This window comes from Meriones unguiculatus, chromosome 6, assembly GCF_030254825.1.
Source record: "Meriones unguiculatus strain TT.TT164.6M chromosome 6, Bangor_MerUng_6.1, whole genome shotgun sequence".
In the NCBI taxonomy this organism is placed as follows: domain Eukaryota; kingdom Metazoa; phylum Chordata; class Mammalia; order Rodentia; family Muridae; genus Meriones; species Meriones unguiculatus.
The window spans coordinates 15748628-15764589 of record NC_083354.1 but is presented as its reverse complement, the minus strand read 5'-3'; the positions used below and the strand labels follow the sequence as shown (position 1 = coordinate 15764589).

The window sequence follows — 15962 nt, the reverse complement described above, 5'->3', positions numbered from 1 at the left end:
GCTACCACAGCCGGAAGTGGTGCCGGAAGCGGCTGAGTCTCCCGGTGACGCTGTAGCCCCGCTTCTTGACTGGATTTCAGGGCTGGGAAAGAAGAGTAAAAACTGGATGCTTTCCTGCGCCTGACAACTCGCACAGTGCCCGCCGAGAAGGCGCCCAGAGGTAACCGAGCGGAGGGAGGCAGTGCGGCGCTGAGAACCGGCTTCCGGGTGACCACTGTGACCCCCATATGACCCCCACATCCCCCTCGCGTGGGGACAGTTTTACTCGGTTCCCACAGTGACAGGGAAAAGTTATAAATGAAATGAATTTGTATCAGTAATCCGTTTGTCACCACCCCAAGGAGTTCTCCATCCCTAATTATCTACTTTCTCAGCAGTTTATTGATTTTCTTTAGTCGAGCTCACAGTGCAGATTAGGCTGGCCTCGCTCCTCCTGTCTCATGAGTTCTGGGATTTAATGCATGAACCACCACACTCTGCCTCATTTATTTATCTTTGCGACAGGACCTCACTACTTAACCCTGGCTGGCCGGAGCTCGCTCTGTAGACCAGACTGGCCTCAAACTCCTGTCTCTGCCTCCAGAGTGCAGAGATCTGGCATCAAAGGCGTTTGCCACCATGCCAACAATAGAGGTATTAAAAAAAAAAATTAGTTGGTGGGGATGGGAAAATGGCTCCGCAGTTAAAAGTACCGACTGCACTTGCAGAATATTCTGGTTTTATTCCCAGTGGCCACATACTGGCTCCGTGTCCCCGAGGGCCATGCATGCCATTGCAGATGCATGAAAACGAACACTCATACACGTAACTAAATCTTTGAAGAGTGCGTTGGTGGAAACATCAAGTAGATGGGCTGCAATAAAATCGGGAGAAGTCTGTGCTTCGGGCCTCAGATGCCGTCTGTTTACAGTCGTAGCTTTTGGGTTGACGGAAGGAAGGGCCCTGTTACTGCATCCCAGGATTTTCCCTGATAGTTATGAAGACGTTTGGTCACAGATAAATGAGTTTTAAAAAAAATGACAAGTAAGGGGCCTAAAGATAAGCCCATGGTAAATTTGGCTTGGAGCCTGGAACATTCAGGCTCTAAATAGTTCTAATTAGTCAACTTGCTGTTTTAGAATGTTTAGCAAACATGTTTCATTTTTGTCTTGGGAACTTCAGTTCATGAAAAAAAAAAATCCATCTGAACAAACTGGGATTCAAAAGACTCAGATTTAAAAAACAAAACAACAAAACTCGATATGAGAAATAGTTTCAGGTGGCTTTTGGTTTTTAAATTTAATCATTGAACCAAAGCAAGATTGGTAAACTAGTCATTTGTGTGGTCAGCTGTATAATCTAGAAGAAACCACGCTTTCCTCTCCCTGGGGAGTTTAAATTATGCTTAGAAACTGTTAAGGGCAAGTTAGTTTACAGTACAGGCAGCTGCTGCTGATTTTTGTGACCTGGGACCTGGATTAAGAATCCGAAGTCAGCAGGGACTGTCTCTGACATGAACTCAGTGGCTGGCTCTTTGACCTCCCCCCAGGTAGGAGCAGCCTTGCTAGGCCACAGAGGAAGACAATGCAGCCAGTCCTGATGAGATCTGATAAACTAGGGTCAGATGGAAGGGGAGGAGGACCTCCCCTGTCAGTGGACTTAGAGAGGGGCAGGGAGGAGATGAGGGAGGGAGGATGGGATTGGGAGGGAATGAGAGAGGAGGCTACAGCTGGGATACAAAATAAATAACCTGTAATTAATTAAAAAAAAGAATCCGAAGCCAGGCTTGATGGAGTAAGCTTGTAATCCCAGCACTCGAGAGGCAGAGGCAGGCAGATCTCTGAGTTTGAGTCCAGCTTGGTCTACAGAGTAAGTCCAGGACAGCCAGGGCTACACAGAGAAACCCTGTCTTGAAAAACAAAAATGAAAAACCAAAACAAAACTAAAGAATCCTCATGCTTTCCTCATTCACTGACATCTGACCCCAGATGCTGAGGTAGATGACAAGCAGCAGTATTTATTTGTGAGTTTTCACTATTACTGTTGGAACTATAAGCAAAATCTCCATTCTATTTTTCCCAAAAAAAGGCATGCAGATAATTTAAAATTGATGCCACCTAAGTATCAAAACTCAACAACAACAACAAAATTTTTTTTGAGATAAGAGTATTACCACGTATAGTTGGCTGGCTTGGAACTCTGTAGACCAGGCTGCCCTCAAACTCATAGCTCTGCCTGCCTATGTCCCCCATAGTGCTGGGAACTGAAGACATGCACCACCACTCCTGGCTCAATAAAATTTTATAGCCTCACATTTTAAGCTTGCTTAAAAAATTGTGAATACTGGGGCTGAGGGATTGCTCAGTGGTTAAGAGCACTGACTGCTCTCCAGAGGACCCAGGTCCAATTTCCAGCACCCACATGGCAGCTCACAACTGTGCAATTCCAGTTCCAGGGAATCTGAGTCAGTGTTTGTGTGCGCATACCCTCACACACACATAAGAAAATTATGACTGTTGGCAGGGGAACAATGAAGTCACTTGTTCCCTCCACTGTTCTTTAGATAAGATTTAAACCAAGACAATCACTTCTGCCTTCGTTTGGGCCATCTTTTGGAGTAGTTGGTAGTTTGCCATTTTATTTATTTATTTATTTTAATTTATTTACTATTTGGACAGTATTCTGCCTGCATGTGAGCCAGCAGGCCAGAAGAAGGCACCAGATCTCATTATAGGTGGTTAGGAGCCGTCATGCAGTTGCTGGGAATAGAATTCAGGACCTCTGGAAGAGCAGACAGTGCTGTTAACTGCTGAGTCACCTCTCCAGCCCCCTTTTGCCACTTAAAAGTTTAAACACACTGAGAAGACTAACAGCTATACCAGTGGCATGAGCCTGTCATCCTAGCATTTGAGGGGTGAGGGCAGAATTGTAATCCCTAGAGCAGTCTGCCTATCTCAGAGAACCAGAACAAACAGGCAAGTAGAGAAAGCAAAACAGCTCACTGGGAACTCTCTGTATTAGAAGAGGATTTGGCTTTACTAACCACCCTCTAATTTTCATTCCCTGCAGGTTCCTTTTTAAGGTTTTTGTTGATTTGTTTTGCTTTTTGTTTGAGACCTATAATGGAATCCAGACTGGCCTCAAACTGGCAGTGTAGCCAAAGGGTGACATTGAGTTCCTGATCCTCTTGCCTGCACCCAAGTGCTGGGAACATGGGCATGTGCTACCATCTGGAAGAAATACAGATTTTAATATCAAATACGATTTTAACTATTGGCAACTAAATTGAAATTTTAGAACATCTTCCATGGTAAGCCTATATGCTATCCTGCAGTCACTGGGTATTTGTATTTATCAGTGGTTCTCAGATATTACAAAAATATTCACACCAGAGCAAAATAGTAATGTCTTTTAAAGGGCAGTGTGGGGCTGGGGACATGGCCCAGGGAGTGAGTACTGCCCTTCCAGAGGACCCGAATTCAGTTCCCAGCACCTGTGGAGCTTACAGCTGCCTGTAGTGTCTGCTCCAGGGCCTCTGACACTTTCTGCTCAGCTGCACACCCCTTCCCCTAACCCCATAATTAAAATAAAACCTTCTCTTTTTAAGGCTGCTGCTCTAAGTGGTCCCTTTTTCTTTGGAAACAGATCTGAAGAGATTCACTGCGGTGGAGCACAGCTAGCCTGAGATTGTGTGCTACTCGCCACAGCAATGTTCGGGAGATTGACCCTTCCACAACTGGTTTTTGCTGTCGTCCTTGGAATTGCTGGAGGAGTATACATTTATCAGCCAATATTTGAACAATATTCCAGAGATCAGAAGGAACTAAAAGAAAAGGTGAAATTGTTGCAAGAACCAGAAGAAAAGAGGAGCTAATTCTGTATGAACTGAAATTGTAGGCATTGCTTACAGCTTATGGACTAATAATGTAGTAAACACTTAGGCATATTTTAAATAAATAAATAATGGGTAATGGATTTAAGTTATTTTAAAAAAGTATTCTTTATTGGTTTGTTTCGAGGCAGGCAAGGATTCACTATGTAGCCCAGGCTGGCCTCAAACATGCAATCCAGCCACCACATCTAGCTCAAATAAGATGCTTCATTTAGTTATATATAACTGTGTATGCTTCTTGTGGGTTATGTACATGTGAGTGAAGGTGCCTGTGAGGGCCACAGCTGTCTCCTAGAGCTGGAGCTACAGATGGTTGTGAGCTGCCATGGGCGCCCTAAGAACTGAGTCCTGGTCCTTTGCAAGGGCAACATGTGCTTTTTCATGCCGAGCCATCTCTCCAGCCCTGAGATGCTCCACCTTAAGGTCCACTTGTTTATTTGCTATTATGTCTTCTTATCAGGACAGGACACCGATTTCCTACTGTGTAGATTAATTTACTGTGTTTAACAGTTTAGTGTGTGTTAAGATTCCCCTTTTAAGCTTTTAAGATTCCCCTTTTCTGGACGGGAGCGATGGATGGCTCAGAAGTTAAGAGCACTGGCTCTTCTTTCAGAGGTTCTGAGTTCAATTCTCAGCACCCAGTTGGTGGCTCACAACCGTCTATAACTATAGTCCCATGGCCTTCTTTTTACTTCCTAGAATCTTTAAAGGCTTTGTTTATTTTAAATTTTATATGTCTAAGTGTTTGCTGTACGGTGCCCTGTGTATGTTTGGTGTCTGTGAAGGGCAGAGGAGGAGCTCTGATCCCCTGGAGTTAGAGATGTCTGCGAGCTGCCATGTGGGTGCTCCATCCTCTGAAAGATTAGCAAGTGCTCTGAACCACAGGGCCAACTGTTGAGCCCCCACTTTATCGGTTTAAGTGTCACGGAGTTGCTCAGGCTCACATTGAATTCATACAGTAGCCTAGATAGGCCTTGAACTTGTTTTTAACCATTTTAAAAGATTTTTCTTATTGTGTATACAGTGTTCTGCCTGCATGTAGGCCTGCACACCCAGAAGAGGGCAGCAGATCTCATTACAGATGCTTGTGAGCCATCATGTGATTGCTGGGAATTGAACTCAGGGCCTTTGGCAAAACAGCCAGTGTTCTTAACCATCTCTCCAGCCCCAGTATGTTTATCCTTCTTTAGTCTCAAGAGTAGCTGGAGCCACAAGCCTGTGCTATCAGGGTTGGCTCTTTTTAATTTTTTTTTTTTCCTTGTCATGTAATCCAGGATGGCCTTAAACTTACAATGCAGTTCAAGCCGGCTTCAAACTTGTTACCCTGCTTCAGCCTTCACAGTTCTGGGATTGAATTTTGTACCACCATAGCTAGTTTGAAAATTGTAATGCAGATACCAAGATTCTACTTGACAGAGGCTCTAGGTATGCTGGAATTCTGGTGTGTGTATGTTTTTGTTCTGGGACCCAGGCTCATGCATGACAGACAGACTGACTAAGCAGGACATGGAGTTGCAAGTTTCTGTTCGGCTATGGCAATGGCACATTTTTTTCATTGTTTGTTGGTTTAGAGCATGCCACATGATCTCAGGCCAGGCAGAGACGTGGGCTCTTGGAACTAGATGCATAGTTGAGTCTCAGGACAGTGGGTGATGCCCTGGGTTTCGTGCCCAGCACCCCCTATCCGGGGTGTGTATCCCAGCACTCAGGTGGAAGCAGGAGGATCAGGAGCTCAAGGTCATCCTCAGCTACATAGGAAGGTGGAAGCCAGCCTGGGCTCCTCTGTTTTGCTTCTAGGCCCATCTTCCCCTTTTTCATGATGGAATAGTTCATCTTCCCTCTTTCATATACACATCAGTTTCTTTGATTTGGTGTTATTTTTTATACGTTCAAGGTTTGTTTATTTTGTGGAGACAGAGTCCCACTGTGCTGTCCAAGCTGGCCTCAGAGCCTGGGATCAACTGGTGCTCCTGTGTGAGCCTCCCTCACACGTACCCCGGCTCCCCGTGGCTGGGAGCCAGGCATCTTCCATTGTGTCTTTCTACCAAGGGCATCCTTAGTTCCTTATTGAGATACTGGGTGTTTCTGGAGTCTCCTACTTAAGCATTTGTTGTACAAGTAAGTTCTGGGGTGGGGAGCAGTTCACGTAGTCCACTGTTTTTAAGCTTGGCATCCAAGCCTCCACAGATGACAAAAGGCCATCTGTCTGTGAACTCCCGAGTCAAGGCCCTGCTTGGCTGCAGACGTGGGGAAGGCTGAAGGCGTGTGTTCCACCTGGACCATGCCAACCATTAGCATTCACTCTGCTGTCCTCGAATACGGTTCATATACCGCTTTAACCCCACAGGCTTATGTGTGGGAAGCTTGGTCCCTAGAGTCGTGGTATTGAAAGGTGGTAGCTCCTTCCGAGCTAGTGCCTGAAGATGGTTGCCTTACTCTTCCTGGGGATGCTGTTCCATTCACCCCAGACAGAGAGGAGGCGATAGAAGATTCTGTTCAGGTCCAGCTTGGTGAGCCCCGTGAGTTTACCGGGCACGCTTATGGAAGCGGGGGTGGCTCCAGTAGCTGTTATCTGCAGAAAGCCCCTTGGCCATAGTTGAGGAACTGACTGCACTGTGATGCTGCAGCCCGGAGGGGTGAGTGGGTGGGCAGGTGGGGGGCAAAGCTGCATGGATGGGAGCCGAACTCGGGCTTCCCAGCATTTTGCTTGTTGTCTTGGAAGTGGGATTCTGAAGGAACAAGGCTGGTGTTGAAAGCACCTTTGGGTGGATTTAGCTAGTAAAGTCATCCATGCCCAGACAGCTCGCAGGAAACCCTGGGCATCCAGAGGAGGCCGCTAGGAGGCATCAGAGGTTCACAGAATGCTCCGCATCCTGGCGGGTCTTTTATGTTGTGCCACCCCGTAACTTCCTTCTAACCGTGTAATAACTGCCCTAACAGTTTTCTGTCTTTTTAGGACATCAGGTGACTGTAATCCGAATTAGACTGTGTGCATGTAGACTTCGCTAGCCATTGCTTCCCAGAACGCTGTGTATTTTCTCCTGCCCAAATCTCACAGTATTTCTCATTCTCTTACTGTCGTGGCCAGGAACGCCAGCAGGCCATGCCCAGGCTGTCCCCGGCGAGGACGTACGGCCAGGAAAAGGCTTGCTTTTAGGACAGACCTTTGGAGTCACCAGGGCAGGGCACGCCTGACCTCCCTCAGCGCGCCCGCCCGAATCCTGGGGCAGGTTGACCTTTTTGTGAATGGCGCTCTTGATCTCCGCGAAAACCGCCCGCTGCGGTTCCCGCGCCTCACGGAACAGGGCGAGGAAACCTGTTCCTGGCCGAGCGAGGAGAGGAGAGCGGTGGTTTCTGCGGCCGGGGGCCTGCAGGCAGGTGACAGGAGGCGGGGGTGGAGGCCGCGCAGGGCCCGCCCTCACCGCGCTCTCCTCAACGGGAAGTGATGTGGGGCCGGACGGAAAATACCGCCAAGCGCCCAAAAAAGGCGAGCAGCTTGGGGTCCCGAGCTCCGTCTGGAAGGCAGCGCCTGAGGGACAGAGCACCGCGGGGACGCAGCGCCGTGCAAATCTAGCACTGCAGGGAGGCAGGCGCCGGACAGAGCACCGCACGGGGTGAGCGCGCCGCGTCCCGGACGCTGCAGGCTGCTGGAGCCTGCCCCGGAGCAGGGGATAGCGGATCCTCGGATGGGATGCTGGCTCCCTTGGAGTCTGGGGGTCCAAGGTTACCCCGGTGGTATCTAGGTGCCAAAGTTCCCATCCCGAGGGGGAGGCGGGGTACGCCCACCCCACCCCCTCTTCTTCCCTCGCTTGGGTTCTGACTTTAAAGTCTTTAGGGCCCCACTGCTTGCAGGAGAGAAGAGGCTCTCCCTTTCCCTGTCATTCGGAGAACCCAGCCGGTCAGCCAGGTCTTAGAGACACCCTACCGGAGGTAGAAGTGATGCGCTGACACGTTTTGGTCGCTTTGCCAAGGTCGGGTCTCTGGCCCAGGAGCTGGGGGCCGATTTGGAAAGCCGGGTCTGAAACGTAGGAGACCTTGAGGTGTCTCAACCGCCCCTTTGCGTACCGCTGTTCTCCGGAGTCTTCTGCACAGGCTTCTCTTTCCAACCCAAGGGCTAACAGCTGTTCTGCGTTAGCTGTTCAACCCAGCTGGGTGAGGGAGGCAGGAGGCATCTGGTAATCCTGTCTTTAAAGCTTTCTGCTGAGTGAAAACAGCATGGGGAAGGTAATCCCTGCATTTAGGAGGTAGACAGGGAAGGAAGGGTCCAGGGTTCAAGGTCAACCTTTGCTACAAAGCCAGCTTGAGGCCAGCCCGGGGTTTAAAAAAAAAAAAAAAAACAACAACAAAAAAAAAAAAAAAAAACAAAAAACGGAAAGGAACTAAAAATAAATAAAGAAAAGGCATACAGCAATGCTGAACACACCTGCAAGAAAACTGCTTTCTTATTTTACCTTGGTCTCTCCCCCCCATCTCTGCTTCCTTTCCATAACCATCTTAATTTTTTGTTTATTTCTGACTTGTCTGTGCGTGTGTGTAGAATGTATGCATGTGTGTGGGTGCAGGCCCATACATGTGTGTGGAGGACAGAAGTTGATGTTGAGTATCTTCTTCCTTCACTTCCACCAAGTTTAATTATATATTTGATATATAGAAATATATAAACACATATGTATGTTATATATTGTATTATATATGACATATAACCACACACACACACATATATATTTAAATCTGTCTTTTTAGTTTTGAGATTGGGGGAATCTCACTACTCAATATGTAACTCTGGCTGGCCTGGAATCACTCTGTAGACCAAGCTAATCTTGAACTCACAGAGCTCCACCCGATTTTGCCTTCCGGGTGCTGGGATTAAAGGCCTGGCCACCTTACTTTTGTTGAGACTGGTTTCTCACTGAACTTAGAGTTCCTTGTCTGGACTGGTTGGCCAGTAAGTCCCAGGGATTGTCCATTCCCATCCCCAAGCATTAGGGTTCCACACCTGCCCCTTTGCACCCCAATGTGCGTGTTGGGGGTCCCAAGTCAGATCTTCCTGCTCGTATTTTCCCAACTGCCCTATTTCGACAGCCATTGTTTTGCTTTTGATTTCATGAGACAAGGTCTCTAGCCCACACTGGCCTTGAAATGGTGGCAATCCTGCCGAACCTAAGACGTGCCGGGATTACAGGTGTGTGCCACCATGCTAGCAAGTTGCTTGTTTGAGGCCGTGAAGATTTGAGCTTACGTTTGGTTGGTTGGTTGTTTTTGTACAGCCAAGAGTTTCACAGCTTTGACTGCTCCATTTCATTCTTCGATCTATTTTAAGTTAATGTTGTGTGTGATGTGGGTAGGGATAGGGGGCCTAGCTTTATCTCTTCAAGTTTGGATATTTTCCCATTGTTGTTTGTCTAGCAGACTGTTTTGACACTTTGAATGATACTGGCACCTCTGTTGAAGAGAAATCCATTATAAATGTGGCTCTGTAGTCCTGTTTCCACAGTGGTGGCACCCTGTCCAGAGTATTGAACCCATGGAATTGTGAAGTCAGGGCATGCCGGCCTCCAGCTTTGCCCTTCTTAAACTTGCTTTGGGCTGTGCAGAGCTCCTGCGCCTCTGTGTGGAATTTAAGGTCTCAGTGCTGTTGCCTTGGCTTTAGGACAGTTGTAGGCACTTTGAAGAGGGCAGGTGTCTTGGGGAAGGAGGCTTGTAACCTCCTCTCCTGATGCCTGCTTTTCCAGTCTTAGTGGGTAGAAATGGCGCTCTGTAGAAGCTCAGGCCAAACAGTCCAGAATCACCCTCGGCTCTCTTTTTTCTACGCCTCTTGTCCAACCTGAGCAAATGTTTTTGATTCTACCTTGACTATAACTATAATTTTGTTGTTGTTTGTTTAAAAATGTCTTAAATGGATAGAAAAGTGGCTCAGTGATTTAGAGTACACATTGCTCATCCTGAGGTTCCAAGTTTGATTCCCAGCACCCACATCAGACAGCTCACAACAGCTTGTAACTCCAGCTCTAGAGAGTCCAGTGCCCTCTTCTGGCAATATTGCACTCATGTGCACAAAACCAAATGCAGACAGACAGACAGACAGACAGACAGACACACACACACACACACACACACATAATTAAAAATAAATAAATAAGCTCTGTTAACGTTACATTTGTGGAATGCGATGGTTTAGTGGCTAAGAGTGCCTGGCCTGCTGCTTTTGCAGAGGGTTTAGTTCCCAGTGCCCACAGGGCAGCTCACTAACTGTTAGCAATTCCTGTTCCAGGGGGCCGGATGCCCTCCTCTGGCCTCCATAAGCACTGCACACACATGGTGCATATACGGATACACATGAAATAAAAATAAGTCTTTAAAAAATATTACATTTATTTATCATTTGTGAGTGCTATGATATGTATGAGAGGCCAGAGAACAACTTACAAGGGTCAGTTTTCTCCTTCCATCGTGTGAATCCTGGGAATTTAACTCAGGTTGTGCAGCGTGGTGGTAACCACTGAGCTATCTTATCTACACATTTTTTGGGGGGAGGGGTAATAGTTGAAACAAGGCTTTATTATGTATCCTAGAATAGCTTGAAACCCCTCGTGTAGCCTAGGCCCCAGCCTCCTGAATGGGATTACATGTGTGCCCTGCTACACCTGGCCATGTTCACATGTGATATGATAACCATTTCTATGTTTCCACCCATTCCTACTATCTTCTCTAGCTGTGTTGCTGCCAAAGCCTCTCAAAGCACTTCCAGCCTTGTTCTTATGTTTCTGTAATCTTCCCCCAACACAGAAATCTCCTATATACATATACATATAAACATACACAAACATATGATCACCCATATACATATATATATACATATATATACACACACATACATACATACACACATACACATACACTTACTCTGCTCAGACCTCTATTTTTAAGCCAGAATGAGAAACAAATTTCTCAATGGGCAGTGCTGACACACACTTGGATTCAGAGGCAGAGGCAGGCGAATCTCTGGGAGTTCAAGGCTAGCCTGGTTGACAGAGTTCCAGGATAGCCAGGGCTACAGAAACCCCATTTCAAAAAAAAAGGAAAAAAGAAGGAGGAAGAAGAGGAAGAGGAAGGAAGAAGGAGAAAGAAAAGAAGAGAAAAGGAGAAAGAGAAGAAGGGATGATGAAGAAGAAGAGAAGGAAGAAAGAAAGAGAGAGAGAAAAAAATTCAGTTCTCATTGTGGCTCATGAAAACCTGAGATACTGTGGCTTTCTTTTGCTTGCTTTGGGGTCCATGGCTCAGGACCCCTGTACTTGCTGTTCACTGGTAAACATCTTGTTCTCTTTTTTCTTAGAGAGGACCTCCTCTCACACCCCATTTGAAATAGCACCCACTTTTTCCTGCCTGCCCCCCCTACCGCTCCGCTTTCCCTTTTCAGTGCTGCTATCACCACAGATGTGCACACACCACAAAGCCAGGGATCAGTCTCTCCACTGTGGTGTCCAGCACTAATATTAACTTATTAGAAAGGGGCCAGAGAAATGGTTCAGCAGTTAGGAGCATCCAGAGGACCCAGGTTCAATTCCCAGTGCCACATGATTGCTCACAACTGCCCTGTAATTCCAGTTCCAGCAGCCCTGATACCTCTGCTGGCATCGAGGCAGGAGGATCAGAAGTTCAAGGCTGTCCTTGGCTGCTGAGAGAGTTCTAGGCCAGCCTGCAGAACGAGCTTACAAGGGCTGGAAGGCTGAGCAGTGGGAATGGCTCTGCTGTTTCTTCCCTGCCACCCTTCCCTGTGATGGTGGCAGCAGGCAGCCCTCTGCCCTGGCACCGAGAAAACTGGGCAGGGCTGTTTAGTAGCTGATCTATCTCTGCCTTATGTTAGTTTAGGGCAAGAGTGGCATTCTTGGAAATTGAAGGAAATGGAAATTAATTTCTTCGTGAACATTTTGCACTGTAGCAAACGGATCTTCCTGTGGCTTCTAACAGAAATGGCCAAGTGGTAGTTTAATTATGTAGCTCCTGGTTGTCAGGCGTTTTCTGTGTACTGGCCCATTTCCATGACTGCACTCTTTCATTCTTGGGGCTTGAACTCCAGGGCCTGGCATGTGCTAGGGAAGTGCTCTTCCATTCGCTGAACCACTCCCCTAGCCCTTCCAGGATGTGGTCCTAACAGCCGGGGACAGAGTACCACTCTGGCTCATTTTCAGTTTCATGTTGTAAGGAGTCAGAGACAAAACCAAGTACAAGACTAGCTGAGTGGGCCCTAGTCCCTTGGTCCTCAACCTTCCTAACGCCATGACCCTTTAATACAGTTCCCCACGTCGTGGTGACTGTTAGTATTTATTTTAAAATGATGGCATGCCCACAACAGATATTATATGAAAGAGATTTATTGGATGGAGGTGGAGAAATAGGGAGGAAAAGGAAAGAGAGAGACATGGTGAGGGACCCCAGGAAAGACAGCAAGGTGGAGAGAGCAAGAGAGGAGAGTGAGAGAGGAGGTAAGAGACAAAGTGGTGGGTTGGTAATTTTATAGCCTGTGCATGCGCAGCTGAACCGTGCCTGCCACACACCTGGTGGGTGACACATGATGACATCATAGGTTGCTAGGCAACCCAGAAGCAGGCCATCTATACCCTAACACTGACTCCCAACCAAAAAATTATTTGTATTACTACTTCACAACTGCAATATTGCTACTGTTATGAATTGTAATGTAAATATCTGTTTTCCCATTGTCTTGGGCAACCCCCGTGAAAGGGTTGTTTGACCCACGAAGAGGTTGCAACCCACGGGTTGAAAACTGCTGATCTAGTCCATACTTTCTCAGCAAGCATCTTTATAGACCACCTTATTCGATGAATGGGGCTTCCCACTGAATGAGGAATTGGGAGACTCCCCAGAAGACTGAAGTAATTCGGTCTATATAGTATGTTAAAGAATTTTATGTATTTCTCTCTCTCTCTCTCTCTCTCTCTCTCTCTCTCTCTCTCTTTTGTGGGATTGAAACTCAGGGCCTTGTGCTCTGCCACACAGCTATGCCCTAATTAATGCCTTTTGTGTTTTGTTTTGTTTCGTTTTGAGACAGGATCTTACCATGTAGCATTGGCTGGCCTAAAACTCACTATGTAGACCAGGCTGGCCTTAGATGAACAAAAATCTGCCTGCCTCTGCTGGGATTAAAGGTGCATGCTGCCACACCTGACTTTATTTATTTATTTATTGAGACAGGGTTTCTCTATATAGCTTTGGCTGTCCTGGACTCACTTTGTAGACCAGGCTTGAACTCACAGAGAGCCGCCTGCCTCTGCCTCCCAGAATGCTGGGATTACAGGTGTGTGCCACCATGCCTGGCTCACACCTGACTTTTATGTGATTTTTTTTTTTTTCCTTTCATGAGATAGGGTCTTACTATGTAGCTCTGGTTGTCCTGAACTCACTACGTAGATCAGGCTGGCTTTAAACTCAAAGAGATTGCTTGCTTCTGCCTCCAAGTGTTAGGATTGATCCACCACACCTGACTGTACTTTTCTGTGGGAGGGTGGGGGAAGGGAACCATGTTTTTTTCTTTATAGCCCTGGCTGTTCTGTAGACCAGTTGGCCGGCCTCAAACTCTGAGATCTGCTTGCTTCTGCTTCCCAAATGCTGGGAATTAAAGGTGTGTACCCCACACCTCATCCCTCCCCCAAGAAAGATTTTTTTTGTTTTTGTTTTTCAAATCACAGTTTCTCTGTATAGTCCTGGCTGTTCTAGAACTCACTTTGTGCACCAGGCTGGCCTTGACCCCAGAAATCTGCCTTTTGCCTCCTGAGTGCTGGCATCAAAGGTGTGCGCCACCATCGCCCAGCTGATTTTTTTCTTTTAAATTCATGTGTGTGTGTCTGTCTATCTGTTTGAGTGTATGCACGTGCCCACAGAGGCCAGAAGAGGATGTCAGATCCTCTGGAGCTGGGGTTTCTGACAGTTGTGAGCCACCCGAGTCCTGGGAACTTAGGTCCTCTTCAGGAATAGTACAGGCCCTTAGCCACTCAGTTTCTCCAGCCCATATGTGGAATTTTTCAATTGAATTTATCTTCCTCCTTTGTTACTGAGACTTACCTTGGAATGTCTCTTACCTATAGATTCACTAGGAAATAGGAAAGAATTATGTTAACACATGTACGTGGTAGTTGCACACACACACACACACACACACACAGAACATATTTCCCAAATATAATAGCATAGGTTTTATAGCTCCTGAAAGACAGAATGGGGCATTCGGGTTAAAGCCTGAGCCGCTGAGGAGAAAGCTCCTTTGCCCCTGTGGGAAGCGTGATTAGCTCTTGAGGAAGTAGCTCTTCCCTTCATAAGCATTCCCTTTCTGTGCCTCAGGAGATTTCCTTGGACTGTGTTTGTTCCTCCACCTGGGCATCAGGAAGTTGGAGTTGATTATCTGGCTTCCCCTAAGCTGATTACCCCGAGAGCAGACACTGGAAACCAAGATAAAAGCTTTTAGTGAAATTGCTGTCCTGGAGTGAGGGCCTGGAATAGTGAGCAAGTAGCTTGCTGGGGTCTTCCAGTGTGGGGACTCAAGGGTATGCTCATTATTTTTCTTATATGATTGGGGTCCATTAACAGAGTTTATTTATCATTAATTAAAATTGAGTGCCTCCCCTAAAAGAGAATTTCCTCTCTCCCCTCCCCTCCCCTCTCTCTCTGCTGTCCTCTAATTGGATACCATGCATGCCAGGCTAGCCTCGAACTCACTGTATGCCTGAGGACACCCTTGAGCTTCTGACTTCTGCTAGGATTACGGTGTGTGTTACTGTGCCTGTATGAAATTCTAATTTGAGGATGGGTTCAAAATTTACCAAATAAAAATGATTACTTTTTTCTTTTTTTTTTTTTTTCTTTTGAGTCAGGGTCACTTAGATGTATGCAAAACATCCATACACATAAAGAAAAAAAAATAAAAAAAAATTTTTTTAATGGAAGGAAGGAAGGAAGGAAGGAAGGAAGGAAGGAAGGAAGGAAGGAAGGAAGACAATTCCGAAAATGAATGTGTTTTTGTCAGCCACTAGGAAAACCATATTTCAGAGCCCCTGGTCATTTTTCCTGACCTGGATGGTTAATTCATATTAAGCCTTACCAGCTGCCGGGTCAAAGCTAATATAATTGGTTGCCAAGAAACAGAAGAGCCTGTTGTATCTTGTTTGCCAAGGCTCGTCCCAACACACGGGGGGGGGGGGGGGGAGGGAAGGCCTGTTGGGCCCTCTGGGTGTTGCTGTGCACTAATCTACTAAGTATTTGTGTCATCAGAGCCGAAGACAAGGTGTCAATCACCTGCTTACACGTAACAGAACATTTCAATTCTTGCAGTTCTGGTGCAGCCAGGGGCGGTGAGGTGTGCAGCTCATCTGCAGATGATGCGCAGATAGCAGTCTCCTGCTCCTGGCTGGGGGCACCGCTCAGGATGTGCTCGCCTGGCACACGTGAGCCCCCTTTCTGCAACTTTGCGCTACCTGAGAATTGTGTGTGTTGGAGACGGCCTCCTGCAGCTCAGGCTGGCCTGAGTTTGCCACGATGGATGACCTTCAGTGTCAGATGCTCCTGCCTCCCACAGCCAAACGCCGGGATCACAGGCCTGAGAAATCCTTGGTGTGTGTGTGGTGATTGGGAGTGAACTCAGGGTTTCACGTGTGCCAGGCGAGCACTTTACCAACTGACCTACTTCCTGGGTCCTCCGTAAAAATGTTAAAATATTGCAATAGAAGAAATACGGAAAAATACTTTAAAACTATTAACCGATAGCTGTGGGCAGGGCTTCTTTATGTCTTGTGTTAATTTTCATTCCACATCTTTCTTGTACAGTAGCGGATGCCAGGGCGAGGGTGGCAGAGCCCCTGGAAAGAGCCTGTTAAGGATCCAGGGTGGCCCAGCAACCTGCTGGTTGTTCTGACCTTTGCTTCTCTTATTAGAGACCAGGCTAAGCCTTCACTAGCCCTAGCTGCTCGGCATGAGAACATAAAGTAGACTGTTGTGTCTTTTAGGGGACCGACTCATCTCTGTGTCCCAGGCCACATGCTTGAAAGTGAAGGACCCAACCCTGCTGGGAATCGTTGGGATG

The 15962-nt window shown here is 47.0% G+C and overlaps 2 protein-coding genes across 3 annotated transcripts in view; both read left to right on the top strand.

Annotated features, from left to right (window-relative positions):
* Positions 1-3: 3 nt before the first annotated feature.
* Positions 4-3954, top strand: Pigbos1 (PIGB opposite strand 1). The gene is made up of 2 exons (XM_021637989.2): positions 4-160; positions 3625-3954. Exon 2 carries the CDS (start codon positions 3689-3691, stop codon positions 3851-3853), a length of 165 nt encoding a protein of 54 aa, XP_021493664.1. The 5' UTR covers positions 4-160; positions 3625-3688; the 3' UTR covers positions 3854-3954.
* Positions 3955-7345: 3391 nt separating this feature from the next.
* The window catches only part of Rab27a (RAB27A, member RAS oncogene family), a 53255-nt gene continuing 44638 nt past the window's right edge, over positions 7346-15962 (top strand). The window contains exon 1 of one of the 2 annotated variants that reach the window (XM_060384773.1): positions 7346-7485. The gene's annotated coding sequence lies outside the window, so the exon portion shown is untranslated. The remainder of the gene's footprint in view (positions 7486-15962) is intronic. The other variant, XM_021637966.2, reaches the window with a different exon arrangement.

What these genes read in the sequence shown, in the direction of transcription:
- Pigbos1 (XM_021637989.2), top strand. Translation starts at nt 3,689, where the DNA reads ATGTTCGGGAGATTGACCCTTCCACAACTGGTTTTTGCTGTCGTCCTT.